The sequence below is a fragment of the Otolemur garnettii genome, unplaced genomic scaffold (genome assembly GCF_000181295.1).
Source record: "Otolemur garnettii isolate 467f Iridium unplaced genomic scaffold, OtoGar3 scaffold00005, whole genome shotgun sequence".
Taxonomy (NCBI): domain Eukaryota; kingdom Metazoa; phylum Chordata; class Mammalia; order Primates; family Galagidae; genus Otolemur; species Otolemur garnettii.
In genome coordinates this window covers 11420943-11438396 of record NW_003852400.1, presented here as the reverse complement: position 1 = coordinate 11438396, position 17454 = coordinate 11420943, and the positions used below count along the sequence as shown (strand labels likewise).

The window sequence follows — 17454 nt, the reverse complement described above, 5'->3', positions numbered from 1 at the left end:
AAAAAAAAAAAAAAAAAAAAAAAGAAGTAATGCTTCTCTGCTTTCTACTATGCCTTAATCTTGATCTGTACTCAAATTTTTACGAAATTAAGGAAATTATGAAAATAATAATGTGAATTATAGAGTATGACATGAGAAATTTTTAACTTGGTCCATTATCGGGTAAATTTGGTACGCCAAATTAGAACCTGTAGAACTTTATTGTGATCATCTCATATTTTAGGTGCTACTGAATTATCTTTATTCTTGTTCATTTTAATTAAAGAAAAACATACCTTTTCAAAATTAAAAAAGTACATAATTCTTCATAATTCTAACATGGAATATTCTTGTACTTGTAACTTTATTAGTAAAGAGTGGGTTATTTTAAAAATTAATGTATTCAATAAGAATTTTGGCATAAATATATATGAATATATATATATGAAATAGCTATTTCAGTTTATTTAAGATAAGAAACACCTATTTTAATTATTTAACATGACATTTAAAATGGATCATGTTTAAAAAATATATCTTGTGCATTTGTCTATGAATTAAGATAAAGCTTGAAAATTAATTGTTATATTTTAACATCAATGCCAGTTATAGGTAAGATTACTAATAACATGTCCATGGCAGGAATAGATAGTGTAGCAAATATCACATCAACAGATCATTTCTATTCTCTTCATCTGAGGGAAGTGACAGTACTTTTGAAAAGTGGGGTTTCAACCAAACTAGCTTGTTACTATTAGGATAACAGGATATATCTCAAGATGCTTTAAGCATTTATTACTACTTTGCATAGAAATTTCAGATGAATAATTAGCTATTAAAAATAATTAGCACATGTCTTCTATAAGAAAGATGTAGTTGTTTCTCAAGAGTGTCTAAGTAATTAAAGTAGACATTCTCAATCTATAAAACTTTAATAGGGATAATATTTGATGAATATTTTCTTTCTAGAAGGAATAAAATTAGACTGATTATTAATTTTGTTAGCATCCCTGAAAAGGCATCATGTAAAATTATCAGAAGATTATTCCCTGGTGTCACATCATTTGCTTTATTCAATTAATGTAAATTTTCAAAATGAAGTAAAAAGTTGCAGCAAACTCAATTTTAAAATGAATGTTTTTACTTCTCATTGCTTCTTGTGTTTGGGAGACTAACTTTCTTTGACCTTAACTTTTGGTTCAAAAAGAGATACACTGTGTGAACATGTATATAAATGTTATATGGTAATAGGACATTGCATTGATTTATTAAGGTTTTAATTTAAACTTATGTTTAGTTAAGGTTTTGAGTATGGCCAGATTTTATCAAGTATAAATATAAATTATTATAACTGTTTTATAATATCATATCTTAATTTTTATTACCAATAAAAATTACAAAATTATTACCTTTTTCTTCATCTCCCTGTTGAAAATCTCTATAGATTTAAGGAAAGAGAGAAAAACAGTAAGAATTTTGTGATCATATACATGATGCTTCAAAAATGGGTTCTAGTTTTTAGTTATAGTTATAATTAGGAGATATAAGAAGATAAGAGCTTTTTAATATACATTTATTTGAGATAATTTTCATTATTTTCACGTCCTTTTTTTTTTTTTAATTCTTCTAGGAAACAAGAGTTGGACAGTAGTCATCCTCCAAAGCAACAACCAGGAAAACCACCAGACCCTGGGCGTCCAGTGCAGCCTGGCCTCAGTAAAAGTAGAACTACAGACACTTTTAGGTCAGAGCCGAAACTGCCTGGGCGGAGTCCTTCCACCATTAGTCTGAAAGAATCAAAGTCCAGAACTGATTTTAAGGAAGAGCACAAGTCTAGTATGATGCCTGGCTTCCTTTCAGACGTTAACCCTTTAAGTGCTGTCTCCTCTGTTGTAAATAAATTCAACCCATTCGATTTGATATCAGACTCTGAGGCATCCCAGGAGGAAACAACCAAGAAACCAAAAGTAGTTCAGAAGGAGCAAGGAAAATCTGAAGGAATCACAAAACCTCCATCACAACAACCATCACCCAAGCCAGCCCCTAAACAGCAAGGACCCATTAGGGACCCACTTCTGCAGGATGGCTCTCCCAAATCAGTATCTTCTCAGCAAGCAGAAAGAATGAAATCACAACCTCCAGGTACAGGAAAGCCAAGTCAGGGGCATGTCCAAACTCCTCAGACAGACCAGGCAAAAGTGCCACTTCAGCGAGATGCAGCCAAGCCTCAGACTAAACAGTTAGACACAGTTAGAGGAGAATCAGTTACACCCTCACTGCAAAGCCCATCCAAACCACCTCTTCAGCATGCAAGTCCTGGGAAACCTCCAGCCCAGCAGCCTGGACCTGAAAAATCACAACCTGGGCCTGCAAAGCCCCCAGCTCAGCAACCAGGGCCTGCAAAGCCCCCAGCTCAGCAACCAGGGCTAACAAAACCTCTTACTCAACAGCCAGGGACAGTGAAGCCCCCAGTCCAGCCGCCAGGAACAGCAAAGCCTTCAGCTCAGCCTCTTGGACCTGCAAAGCCTCCACCTCAGCAGGCTGGGTCAGAGAAACCATCTCAGCAGCCTGGGCCAAAGTCTCTTGCTCAGCCTCCTGGGGTTGGAAAGACTCCAATACAACAGCCAGGGCCAGCAAAGCCTCCAGTGCAACAGCCAGGGCCAGCAAAGCCTCCAGTGCAACAGCCAGGGCCACCAAAACCTCCAGCTCAGCAACCTGGGCCACAGTCTCCAGCTAAGCCACCTGGGCCTACAAAGACTCCATCCCAGCAGACTGGTACAGCAAAGGCTCTGGCTCAGCAACTGGGGCCAGGAAAGCCTCCAGCTCAACAACCAGGCCCAGGGAAGCCTCCTGCTCAACAGCCTGGCCCAACAAAGACCCCTGCTCAACAACAGCCTGGCCCAGCAAAAACCCCTTCTCAACAGCCTGGCCCAGCAAAGACTCCTCAAAAACCTGGCCCAGCAAAGCCCCAGTCTCAACAGCCTGGCTTGGAAAAACCCTCAACTCAACAACCTACCCCAGCAAAACCCTCAGCTCAGCAATCTGCAGAGCCAATAAGCCAAATGGGAGCTGGGAAACCTCTGCAGCCACCAACACAGACTCCATTACAAGGCCTCCCTAAAACCATCTGTCCTCTTTGCAATACCACTGAACTTCTTTTGCATGTTCCAGAAAAGGCCAATTTTAACACATGCACTGAGTGTCAAACCACTGTCTGTAGCCTCTGTGGTTTTAACCCCAATCCTCATTTAACTGAGGTGAGTGCCTTTATTCGCTGAGTACATGCTGTTTGGCCATGTGATCATCTTCCACAAATGGTGTTTATTTGATCGCTTACGTGACAGGCCCCTTCCTTCTGGCTCCTTCTTTCCTTTTTTATCCTTCTCTATGAATTGTGAATTAGAATTCATTTTTACGCTTTCTCCAATTATAAGCCCAGAATGTTGCCATAATTGCTGAAAATTTGGCATATAAAACAAAAATTGAAAGATGCTGAGCACCTATGTATCCACATAAATACTGTGGATCGCAGCACTGTACTATCCACAGTATTTATCATTTAGCATTTGGTCATATCCCTTTAACTTTTGAATTGCTGCTCCTGCCTACCAAAGTTATGGTACTCATAATTAGGGTTATATTTGTGTTAGGAAAAAAGTACAGAGTGTTTTTAAATTCTAAATACAATTTTAATATAAAATCGACTACAGTTTTTTAATCTGCATGTCCCTTGCCCTACTAGAAATTCTGAGGCTTGCTTCCTTCCTTAGTTGAGAGTCAGTGATAACAGCATAGATCAGTTCACAGAATGGAAAAGTCCTTGTAGCAAATTCAACAGTGATGGGCGTCTTCTCAAAAGATCACAGTTTTTAATCTCCAAGGCTTATATCTGGGTAATCCTTCGTGACCCAGCAAATCATAAGGGGCCAGTAGTGACACCGATGAGTACAAGATTGTTTACTCAGATTGAAGATAGAAACGTAATTCTGGTCAACTAACTGTATCCATATTATCTCAGCACTTAAAGACCTGAATAAAGTGGCTTTTTAATATGTAAAGACTCAGGGGACGAGGTTAGGTGGAAGGAATTCAAAAACACAAAACCATAAAAAACTCAGAAATTCCTTGAAGTTAAGGAATAAAATAGTGAAGATTGGATAATAATATCAAAAGAAAGAATAAAGAGGTTTAGGGTCTAAGAGGAAATAAAAAGAAGTGCATTTTTATAAGCTATCCAATAGCTTCCACTGAATGGGAAGACACACAAATCATATGGCCTGTCCGGAGGACAGCTGTTAGTGGGCAGTCTGTGCATTATGTCTGCAAACAGCTCAGGACGTAACTGACAGCAGGCAATGAAGGATTATGTGATTTAAATATCCCAGGGAGATGAGGCTTGTGTACTGCTCTAATATATGAAATCTATGTCACGATAATAACAAGAATGATGATCATAGTAACTTATGTTAATTTGAATACTTGCCATGAAAAATGCATATTTAAAATATGACAACCTTTGGTTGTTTTCTAAAGTACCTTTCACTTTTTTAATAAAATTCTTATTGAGGACTTTAACTTTTTGGATAAATAAGTCTTTTCTTATAAAATTGCAATCAGTAAGAACATGCTGCATTTGAATTATGGAGGAAATCAGATTAGAGGCAGTATGTTTATGTCTATAGATGGCTTTTTAAATATCAATAAAGGTAACATTTCTGCCCATAGCATACTGTCTTGACAAGAGAGTAAAGTAATAATGACTTTAAGTGATGATCGTCTTATAAAATGTTTAGATTTATTGTGTGCTGGTGGCAATGTGGAAGGCAGAAATAACTCAGTTGGAAATTTAAGCCAAATAGATTATGTTTCTATCTACTAAGTGGAGTACATATTATTTGGGTACCTACAATATGAAAGATATCCTGCTAGATGTTTGATGGGTTATAAACATAACTACAACGTAAATGTTGATCTGAAAATGATTAAAATGTAATAGATTAGACAATACATGGGTAGGAAAATATGATGTGGGGCAAGATGATCAGAGCTGTGAGAGATGAGAACAAATATGGACTTCAGAGTAGAAAATGCTCATTTTCAGTAAATGAGATTAAGGAAAACTTTACAGGAAAAATGGCATTTGAACTAAGTATATAAGGATGGATATCCTTTAAACAGAGATATGACATGAGGGAGGGGAGTGATTTGAGCCATCGCTTGGAGCCACAAAGTTACAGGGTATGTTTGGGGAATGAGGAATAAATCTAGTTTAGCTAGAATGGTAGGGAAGAAGTGGACAATGAGGTTGGAAGTAGATGACCATGGAACTTTTGAAAGACAGACCGTGTTATGTCCTTGATTTCATTTTCAAGAAACTCAGTAGACAGTGTCCCTTCTGACTCACCAAGTCTCAACTTGCTGGGCTGATCAGTATTTCAGGAAAGGCTTCCTTTCTTTCCATCTGGACAGATTTTTCATTTCTTGATTTTTGTGTATCTCAAAACTTTCACAGTGACCCGTATGACAAAATTAAATATTTGTTAGATATGGAGTCTTCCCCAGATCAGAAATAAGGGAAATGTAAGTTGTGTGTAAAAAGAATCTGTTCTGTTTCTATGAAAAGTCCATTTGTGTAGAACTTATTCACATGAGTCTTATTTGTTTGATTAAAAATTAAACTTCCATATAATTTTATGGACATATATTCTGTCTTCTCTATTGTGGTAATGAGGAGACTGGCATTCGGATGGTTACTATGTTTGTGTTAGTGGCCTACAGAGTAAATTACTAAGCAGAAGTTCAACCTTATCTTCGGATTCCAAACCAATTCTCTCATGGTAAGAGAAAGATGAAATGCCATAGGGTCAAAGGAAGAAACTCTCACTATCAATGGGAGATGCTGGAGTTAGCTTCATGAAAGCGGAAGATTTGAGCTGGAACTGTGCAGCTTGACTAAGAATTTGGGGACACATGGTAGACATGGAGGGAGCTGGGAGGGTAAAAGCAGGCAGAGGAGCTCACTAGCTGAGGAAAGAAAGGCACCCTTATCGCCTGGGTGACCTTGGACGAGTTATTTATACTTTCTGTTATAATGACAGGAAAGATGACGTTCTTTGCGAGACACATTGAGTTATTAACAGCAAATTTTTATGAGAAAGTATTTTCAAATATATTTTGTGCTTTTTGAAGTTGCAGTATATTGTAGCACAGATGATATTTTAAAGAAAATTGGCCTTTAAAGTTTACTTGATTTTTTTTCTACATAGATACAATGTTGGCTTCTGAAGGAGCAATCTAAACAATACTATTTTATCAATAGTATTAGTGGTACCATTGCATTTTAACTTTTGTTTGTTTTTTTTTTCCCCCATAAGGAAAAATTGTCATCAGCCTTCTAATTCTTAACTCTAGAAAAGCATCTTTCCTCATCCTGTGCACCAAAGTGGTGAGTTCCTCCAACTCTGGAGGTCAGAGTCTGGAAGGTAGAGCTTTACATAGAGGCTGCAACCTTCCATTCCAGAGATGAAATTTGGGGGGAAACAACCACTTCTAAACTATTATATATATCTGTGAGAAAGTGACTCTGCTTCTTTTGAAAAGGAAATAGCACTCTGGGTCAGTTTGCTCTCAAGTATTTAAACTGAGTAAACAGTTTTTCCATAAAAAATAGGGATAGGGACTGGATATTTTTAGCCTTCAATTTATGTGAATTTATTTTTCAGTTGGATGTTTATATGCAAGTAATTATCTGTATTGTTACTTTTGTAGTTTATGAGTGAAACAGGATAATAGTTTCTTTCATCACTCACCAAAAAGACTAGGAGAATTTCTCTGATATTTTTTATCGACATGTCAGAATTCTGATTGTACTTGCTTGTGACCATCCTGACTCGTAAACAACTACCAGGTCACTAGAGAAGTAGTTACACTTAGCAGCAAGCTTTGGGGAAGGGAACATGTTCACTCCCTTAAGTATAAATTCACCAAGCTGGCCCCGCCCCTGCCACACCCAAGCACCTTAGACAACCCAATCATCTTTGCAGAGAGGAGGATGCCTTTCAATTAATTACTTTTTCCTGAGGCCGTCAAAATATGTGCTATTCAAAATAAACCTTAAGAACCCACTGGCCCCAAGCCTAGATGTTTGATTCCCAGAGTCTCTGTCTCTTCTTGCTGGTGCATTAATGAAATAAACCTCTGTAATACAGGTCCTCTCTGTGGGCTTGTGTTCTGACATAGATACTGAACATTTGCTTTCTGATTAGTGACAAAGGCATTTTTATTGTTGTTTTTGCTGATTTATCTCTTTTGGTATGTAGCCTCCAGCAAGATCGATTTAGGGACAGATATTTAAAGGCTTGTCCCTAATGTTTGATAATCTTCCTACTTACAAGAAATTTTCTAATGTACAAAAAAAGGCTTGTCATTTTTCAAGATGTTGATAACAAAGCAGATGTTAGTGATGAAATTAGATTTAGATGGGTCTTTTGTTTTCATTATTAGTTTTTTTCAGTCATTATGGCCCATATATGAATCAGTCTTTTAGCTGAAACCAGATATTTTATTTAACAAAACAAGGGCGCCTTTTAGGGGCTAAAATATCCAAAATTATCTCTGTCGAAATCTCCTTGACTTGCATATAAACCTTTTTCACGCACTAAAAAAATGAAACAAGGCCAAGCGTGGTGGCTCATGCCTATAATCTTAGCACTTTGGGAGACTAAGGTGGGTGGATTGCTTGAGCTCAGGAGTTCAAGACCAGCCTGGGTAAGAGGGAGACCCCATTTATACTAAAAGTAGAAAAATTAGCTGGGTGTTGTGCCAGATGCTTCTACTCCCAGGCACTTGGGTGGCTGAGGCAAGGGGAATACTTGAGCCCAAGAGATTGACATTGTTAGCTGGTATGACACTCTGACATGCTACCCAAGGCAACAAAGTGGACTCTGTCTCAAAAAAGGAAAGTAATAATAATAAAATAACAAATAAGACAAGAAATGACTGAAATTCTCCAGTTGGGTAAAATGGCTTAAATGGCCACCTCCTTTGGTGGATAGACTTGCTGCTGCTTCTATTTCTAGTAAGGGAAGCTGGGCGGGAGGCAGAGAGGTTTGTTATTAGAGCTGCTGGGAAGCCGTAGAGCTCGGCCAGCTGTCAGGGGCTGGAGCCTGTGGAGAGAGGAGGCTGCAAGACTTCCCCTGCCGGTGGGAAACCTGAAAGGACGCTTAGAAAAGAGGATATTCTGGTTTTAGTTGTTTGCTGTTTTTAGTACAAAGGCCTTTGTCACCTCAAATTCTGAGCAAAAACTGCCACATGGTTCCTCTAAAAAAGAACTGAGCACACAAATGTTCATCTCTCCTCCCTTAAAGTCCCACTTAAAAAAAAAAAAAAAAAAAAGAAAGTATAGTGGTTCCAGAAAGCACACCAACATAAGCTGGAATGTTGAAGAATTCCTAGAAGACAGAGAGGAAATGGGAAGGCCAGAGAGCTCGGAAAACCACTGTACAAGTGGCTTCTCAGGGAACCTCGGAGAAGCCCTGAACTTGGAGTCATCAGATATAAAAAGCAGTAGTAGCAGGAGTGGGTTGTGGTTAGTAATTGCAGAATAAATTAAAGAGCTGTAATAGAAACAAATAAGACAGTTGGACTCTTTCCTTATCTCTGCTGGGAAGACAGAATATAGGGAGAAGCTTTAGTTTAATCCTCCAGGCTAAAAACCAGAGAATGTTTTACAGATAAGGGGGATGAGCTGCTGAAGAAGGGCCCTTATGAGAAAAACTATGGCTTTCAAAAGAAGGGATGTGGAGGTAATGTTCTGCTCCCGCAAGGGAATGTTTCAAAAAAGAAAACATTGTTCAGCAGTGAGTCAAATGCACTCAATCTGTTGTCATCAGAGTAAGGCTGTCCTTACTTGGACACTGACCTTCTATCATCCTGTGTCCTCTCATTCAAAGGAGAGAACTAAAGGAAAGTTAGAACCCTCTGAAAACAGAAAAAAATAGTCTGTCGATTACCTATACTAAATAATAGAGTTACTCAATAGAAGTGAATGGATTGAAGAGCCTACCTAGACATTTTAGCAATAACACCATCTGAAGAACATAGATGATCTAATAGAAAAAATTAAAACAATACAACAAAAGCAACCAATCTTATAGGAAAAAGTTCATTCAGTGATCGAAACTTTAAAAAAATCTTACTGTGAAAGAATTAAGAGGCTATTTTATCTATAGCTACCACATTTTAATTTCAGTGAACCCAGTTAATGGTCTGAAAAACAAATACTCCAAATTTTCCCGGATCATAGAGCTTTAAAACAAATGAAAAAAATTATTCAGCTACTTAACTCAGCATATATTATGCTTCACACATATGCCAGACTCTGAGGATTTTGGAGTGAACAAAAGAGACAGAGGTCCTTCACTTAGGAAGCATCTATTCTAGTAAGGGCCACATACAAACAAAACAATATGGCAGGTGGTAATAACCATTATGGAGAGATTTGCAGTATTTATCAGGAGAGGAGTTAGGATAGGCATGGGTAGTGGGGTTCCCTCTCCCCATTTAATCCCATTTTGGGATTAAAATCTGGGAATCCATGAGTTATTTGGGAATCTAGAATTTTTAATGGTGACTAAAACTCTAGTTGGCATAGTTAGTTCCAACAGAGGCTGTGTCAAGATGAGGGTGACAAGGAAGAAAAAGGAGGGAAGGGTCATAAGAAAGTGAATTATTCTGAGATGTCTTCACTGCTGCCCATGGTAATACGGAGGTGAGGGGATGGGCATTTTATGAAATCCAAGTGATCCAGAGCTATTCCTATTCCCCCAAATAGGTGATAATATAAGTTTGTTTTACTTAAAAGAAAAAAAACCACCTTTCATAGCAAGGTGATATACAACATCTTAAGTCTACAGATGAAAAAATAAAATCAAAACCTATTATTTAAGAATATAATGGCAACCACAAGAGAAACTAAAAGCAAAAGTTGACACTGATTCTGGAATGTAAGCCTTGGTGCTAGCGAGGGAGGCTTTTAATTTTTAATCTTCTGAATTTGTATAATAACTACAATTTACACTGAGGTCTTTTGAAAATTCAAAGATTGGTTAAACAATTATGTGACGGGATGGGTAAAGGATTTATTATAGATTCTTGATTTTTACACCTTTACCCTTGGCATTCTACTTGGTGAAATGCCAAGAATTTTTTATTCTCAATAATAAAGAAGATTTGAAATATCTTATGCCTATGATGCCAAGTTTGGCCAGTTTTCTTTATTCATTCTTCGGTTGTCACAGCGACTCGTGCTTTACCTGCTCCCATGTTTTTATAGAAAGGAAAAAAAGACAGGTAGATACCTTGACTCTAAGTAGGTCTTGGGAAGACACAGGATATTGAGATTTTGCAGTTCTCATAATCCAAAAAGGTATTATTCATGCTATTTAAAATGATAATATTCTAATTAAAACAAAATGAATTTACCTTTTTTAAAAATAGTTTTCTAATGAAATTAAAGGAATGAAAGAATGCAGTCATTTAAAAGTCTGTATTTCTTAAATATGTATACAAACACCATATTTATATAGCTCTCATCTTTGATGAGACCCAGTTTGTAGCATTTTCCTCATGATTTGGATATTCACTGGAGAAATATATACGTGTGTGTGTGTGTGTATGTGTGTAAAAACCCAGGAATATAAATGTATATATACACACACACACAGGCTTCATGCTTTATAAATTCAATCATTAAACAAAAGCCTATTTTCACTTTTATCTTTTGAATGTCTAGAGATTTCAGGTGACTTTCTGCAGAGCCAGCTTTTATAATATCTAGGCAGCCTGTTATTATTTATTTTTACAACTGGTATGAAAATCTATATAGCTTGCTAAGAACAGATGTTCTGCTGTGAAAGCAGATAACCCATAGCTGACAAAATCATTTATTGGATCAGTTAACTGAGTACAGTGATGAGTTAACTTGCCCATTGTTTATAGCCCTTGAGAAATACACGTATCTAACATTCTCCCCTATTCTATATGTTAAGTAATATGAGCTCCTATTTACAAATATTTTAAAGGTATTATGTTGATTATAAAGATTTTATAATGGTTTTCCTTACAGTAATAACAATGTTAAATGAATCAATAAGGCATCGAACATCTGGGTGCTAGTCCTGGCTTTGCCCCTACACACATGTATTCTGGCTGGTATTGCTGTGAATTCACTTTAAAGTACTTCTAGTTGCCTTTGATAAGGAAGCAACATTTTCACTACAAGCGATGTTTCTTGTCTTTTTCTTACTTCGAAAAGGAGTCTGGCCTTTCGTTACAGGAAATGACGATGGTAGTTTGAACACTGCATTTCAGACTGTTCACTGATCACTTTATATGCATTTTGTTATTTCACGCTCATTTAATTAGGCAGTATACACATTTTAAAGATGAGAAAAAGTGTAAAAAGAAAACCAGAATTCATAGAGTATTTTGAAACTTGTAGTGTTTCTTTCTAAATTGGTCATAAATAGTCCTTTGGAAAAGTAGAAAATATGTAGGATTTTAGACTTTGAGAGAGTAAGTATGAATCCTAGTTGTTATTTGCTCTGTGATTTGTCCAAGTCACTGTTTTTGAGCCTTTAATTATTTGCAATGTGAGATTTATTAAAAAATTAAAAATCAAATTAGGCTATGTATGTACTAGTGTATTGAAATTGTAGATACACGTTCATCGTTACTAGTATTACTACTACAACAATCTTTATGAAATTTTAATATGCAAGTGGGTATAGTACCATCACTAGTACTCCATTTGTAGACAAGGAACCTGAGGTTAAGAATTTGTGACTTTGGCAAGGTAATAAAATTACTTGGCAATCTCACGTAAGAAGCCAGATCTGACCCAAAACTTAGCTTCTTTTTATAGGAGATCACACTATCTTTAACTAAATGATTTGATTCACCATGCCATTGCCTAAATTCTAGGTTAAACAAAGCATGTGTGGATATAAACGTTAAAGTTAAAAAGGAATGAACCTTCTTATTGAAAGTTTGTTTTCAGAATATTTAGTATTAAAAAAAAGAGGTTTTAGAGCATTGATTTTACACTTTGATACTTTTCTGTTCACTGTTGCCCAGACCAGAGACTTACATATTGATTTTTTTTGTTTTTTGTTTTTTTTTTTTTTTTTTTGAGACAGAGTCTCGCTTTTTCGCCCTCAGTAGGGTGCTGTGGCATCACAGCTCACAGAAAACTCCAACTCTTGGGCTTAAGCAATTCTCTTGCCTCAGACTCCTGAGTAGCTGGGACTACAGGCACCTGCCACAATGCCTGGCTATTTTTTGTTGCAGTTGTCACTGATGTTTTAGCTGGCCGGGGTCAGGTTCGAATCTGCCACCCTTGGTATATGGGGCTGGCACCCTACTTGCTGAGCCACAGGTGTCTCCCTATTGATTTTTTTTGTTTGTTTTTTAATATAGAGTTTCTGTCACCCTGAGTACAGGCATTGGCATCATCATAGCTCACTGCATCCTTAGACTTCTAGGCTCAAGTGATCCTTCTGTCTCAGGCTCCTGACTAGCGGGGCCAACATGCACAATGCTTGGTTAATTTTTCTGTTTTTAGTAAAGGCTACTCCTGAGCATAAGAGTCTCCCTCCTGTGCTTCCCACACTGCTCAGACTACAGGCATGAACCTCCACCTCCACCTTCATTCTTTATCTGTTCTCTAACAATGCTTTGAGTTTCAACCATGAGCCAGCCACACTGCTCAAAAATGTTAGAGTAGTGATGATGACGCTCATAATTTTGACGGTTTACCTTCAGGCATAGAATTCTGAGTCTTGAAGGAAAGCCAGTTATTTAGCAATTTAAGGTAGAATCTTGTTTGTAAAATAGAATATAATAAAGTACATATTGATAAGATCTGTTCTTGCTTGAACAGAAAATGTTAAATCACCTTTTCTGTTCTTTTTTTCTCTTTGATTAAAAAAAATTATCAATTGTAAAACAATTCATAGAAATATATTTCTATCATTTATTCAGCAAAGTCAGATAAACCAGTTGAATACTTCCAACAGCTCACAGGAACAGCTTTCTATTTATGTAAGGCAATTCTAAAATATTAAGTAGCAAGTTTCACTCTGAACATGCGATTAACATTCTGTCATTGTGTTTGTTGGGAAAGTTTTTAATGTGCAGATTTTTAAAAACTTATTTCAAATTTTTTGCTTATTGACATAGGAAGGATTAAAAGTGTTTCAGAAGAAAATAATAAATGGTAATGAAAAATGTGCTTATTATTCGTGAAATAGAAATTAAAAGTAATGTAATGCTGATAAGGCATAATTATGAAATGAAATCACATTTTTCTTAATTCTATTTAAAAATGTACAACTATGTAAAATTTGAATGATTTATAAGTTAAGTGGCTTCCATTCACAGATAACCAAGGTAGTCTAAAAATTTCTTATGAAATTTGTCTGTTTATACTCGCTTTAGTATATTTTAAGTGTATCATATATTTTTAAAAACATATTTCTTTGCTTCCCAGGTCAACACACAGTAATTGGCCTATTCCAGGGAGCATCTTATACTGAATTTAAAAATACACTGCTCTCAGCATATACGAGGAGTTCATGTTTGTCTATTCATATTAGGTTTATGAAACCTTTGATGCTTTTCATTAATTCATTTTTTCATTTTTCATTTCTAAATGCAATAATAAGAGAACAATGTGATAAACTATTCAGATAATTATATAAACACTAGCTAATTGGAGCCACTGGATTATAGGCTACGTAATTGTGTAATAGACCTAGGTGTATGTTAATCATCTGAGGTATAAAAATTTGAATTCACCGTATGAGAGGCAGTTTAGAAGTGCTAATGTATAATGTATGTAAGTTGAATTTACTGATGGAGACCCTCCCCTTATTCTATAACTGTGATAGAATATAAATATAATTTCATGTCCATGTAGTGTAATATTTAATTACGCTTTGGTGAAAGCTGTCAGAGTTTTTATTTGGGTCTATATTGACAAACATATTAATACATTATTTTGTCATTTCATGCTATTTTGAGGATTTACATATGTTATTTATTTATTTTCTTTTTTAGAGACAGAGTCTTACTTTATTGCCCTTGGTAGAGTGCTATGGAGTCACAGCTCACAGCAACCTCCAACTCCTGGGCTTAGGTGATTCTCCTGCCTCAGCCTCCCAAGTAGCTGGGACTACAGGCACCCACCACAATGCCCAGCTATTTTTTGTTGCAGTTTGGCCGGGGCTGGGTTTGAACTCGCCACCCTCGGTATATGGGGCTGGCGCCCTACTCACTGGGCCACAGGCGCCGCCCTATATATGTTATTGTTAGTATTAGGTGAGCATTATTATGGTTTATGATGGAAAGAGTATTTAATTTATACTGTACAAGGTTTGGTTATAGCAGCTGAATTATATGACAGAAATTGTAATCTATACAGTTTCAGAAAAAAAAAATCCATCCAAATTCGAGATGGCTTTTTTTTTTGAATAAATTCTTTTACTGAGTTGCTGAGTATGAGATCACAGTTCTGAGGAATGGTAGTGTCTGGTTTTTAACCAAAATAAATTATGCATTACTATGAATAGTTGAAGATGTCAACTGCAGTGAGCCATCTGCAGCCAAACTGCTGTTAGGGAGCAACTGCCTTGGATAGGGAGTTTATGGGGTGTGGACATTCCTTGGGTAGCCGAGAGCATAATCTGTTATCAAATTTTAGCTTGAGTTCCTCTTCATAATGTTCATTTCCTAGGCCTTTTTTCTGGTTATGTTATTTTTTTTTTGGAATTCAAAATAATATAAGGTTTTCAATAAGTATTTTAAGATCATACTATAAGAAATAGGGAAAAATAGCAGTTCATCATTAAACAATATCTGAATTGGTATTCACTACAGAGGTAAGAGTAAGCATGAAAACTAGTCACTCCATTTAAAGTCTATATGAGCAGAGCAGAGGAAATAATTGGAAAATAATTTAAACCCACTATGCATTTGAATTCAATGCTCTGCTTCTGATGCTGATAGTTGAGAAGAAGCAGACCTTATTAATAGTGGAATATTTATTGGTAAAGGAGGAAACTTGATGTAGATTGTAAAGGATGGATATTATTATTTATATAAATGGGAGAGGAGCCCATAGCTACTTGGGAATATTGACCCAGGTAAGGGAGAATGAGAATATGGCCTTGGTAAAGAAGTACAAGATCCATTGAGATGCTACAGTTTGCAAAAAAGTTTAGTTGTGATGAGAGTAGATCTAAGAGCCTGACAGGTTTTATTGTACAAGGACAGGATGAAAGCATGATTGAGGAAAATTTATATAACAGCTAATGTGAATGGTATGAGCACCAGCAGATAGAAATTCCTAATGTTGTATTTGCTCTTTTGATGTTCCATTACTCCATGTGCTACAGCTGCGTAACTGAGCAGAAGTTCTGTGATGAATCTTACGTAGCTTATGTGTTTACATTATTCAGTTTGGGCTGCACTGAAAAATAGATGTTAGTCATTATTCCTTGTGGAATATTTTTCTTTTTTGAGAGAGGATTCAATTCTGTTTTGAAGCTTAATAAATTAATACTTGTGTGATGGTTAATAGTAATATTAATTCTGGACTCCCCAAGTTTACCAATTCACTTTATGGCTTAGATATATGAAGTTGATGACATTGAATCATTATTGAAGATACATTCTAAAAATCAGAATATAATTTTTTAGTAGTTATTAGTTTTGATGCTTCTTTTTTTGAAAGTAGCACCATCTATCGAAACTCTGTAAGTGAAGTTCACAATTCAACTTTCAAGTAGTAATTCTTGAAAAATCTAAATAACACATCTATAATTATCCCTCAAAGGGCTTAGCAGATGGAGTTGCAATTACTGTATTTCATAGCTCTGATGTATAACATAGGCTCAGCAGAGAGGAACTGTGGGGTTTGGATTAAACAGGGCGGTGTGTTAGATTAATTATATGCAAGTCTCTGTTAGAATTCTCAGTGGCCAAAGACTGAGCAGAAATCCTGTCTTCCCACTCTTCTTACCTATTTATGTAGCATGTTAAATCAGAAAACCAAAAAGAAACATTTTCATGCCTTACTATTTGTTCCTTTTGGTAGAACTAATTGCATTAATACAGCTCGTTAAACTTTAATTGTTTTCCCAGATCTTGAATTCTATTTATGCACCTTCTATAAGTAAGGCTATTCCTGGGGAAAGCCAAAGAAGACTCTCTTTTCCTTATTTGTCATATAAAATCTGGAATTTCAGAATAGTTCAGATTTAACATACCTATCTAACAAAGCTGGCTTCTTTCCTTAGCCCTTGCAGGACATGTTGATACAGTTGTAGGGTCTCTGGGCACTGTTTATTCCATTTCTTTCACCATTTGTCAAAAGGATGTAGATGATTGTTAAATGTAATGTTAGTAAGGGGGCACTAATTTTTGGCATGAAACCTGGGAAGCTGTTGATGAAATATTTGTGGAAGCCATCTTCTGTGAATCAGACTTGGCCTCACATATTGTCTGAATTACGTGGCATGGTAAGAAAATGATAAAGTCTAAAATCTCCTAAGATTATCATTAATGGCTATGGTAGAATGAAGACCCAGTCGCGCAGAACCAGGGAAACAACTATATTATACACATGGGCACCATGTGTCACCACAGCAAGTGTCTGAGGCAGGTACATCTCTGCTCAGAATTAGAGATAAAAACTTTACTTTTGTAAGTGAAAACAAGGCAGTAATTATCTCCAGGCAAAGAAAATATTTACAGTTAGCAGACATTGTAATTATGAAAGGCTCTTTTTAGCTTGAATCAAAATGAGGATGGATTCTCAGCAGCCTGAGGTATGGAATAGGGTTGTGGGGAGAATGGCTTGCAACCAGAGAACGGAGACAGAAGCCTGCTGCACAGATTGGGTAAACACTGGGGATTCAGAGCGTAAACACAGAGACGCTGTAGCTTGAAGAGCACAGTTAAACATTTTCAATTAATTTGTTTAATTCAAGCCAGCTCAGAAGATATTTGTGTACATCTCTGATGTTTAAAGGGTCATTTAGACCTTGGAGATCAACAGAAGGACCACAATGAGTGAGGCCCTTACCATTTGTTGCTTAGAGACTTTCGGGGTGTACGGACCTGGAAATAAGCAGAATTGTGTTAGTGCTGGCACAAGAATACCAAGAAAATTATATATTTCAAATTGCTTGTAAAAGTTAACTTTATGTAATAGTTAGAAAGACAATGAGTTTTGAAGGGAAGTGGTATTAATTTTTCATTTAAACTGGCAACTTTTGGTGAAAGTATAGTAAGAAATGATGAGGGCTAAACAAGGGACTGTCTTTGTTAATATGAGTGGGGAATTGCCTTTACAAGCAATACAGTCCTATTGAGGGAATAATTGAGGATGTGGTAGAGATATTAAACTATTAC

General features: G+C 36.4%; 1 protein-coding gene across 1 annotated transcript in view; it reads left to right on the top strand.

The window, feature by feature from the left end:
• PCLO (piccolo presynaptic cytomatrix protein) overlaps nucleotides 1–17454 on the top strand; it is a 382295-nt gene that overhangs the window by 5131 nt on the left and 359710 nt on the right. Inside the window, exon 2 of the mRNA XM_003782629.2 lies at nucleotides 1610–3236. Within this exon, the coding sequence (XP_003782677.1) occupies nucleotides 1610–3236 (1627 nt within the window). The remainder of the gene's footprint in view (nucleotides 1–1609; nucleotides 3237–17454) is intronic.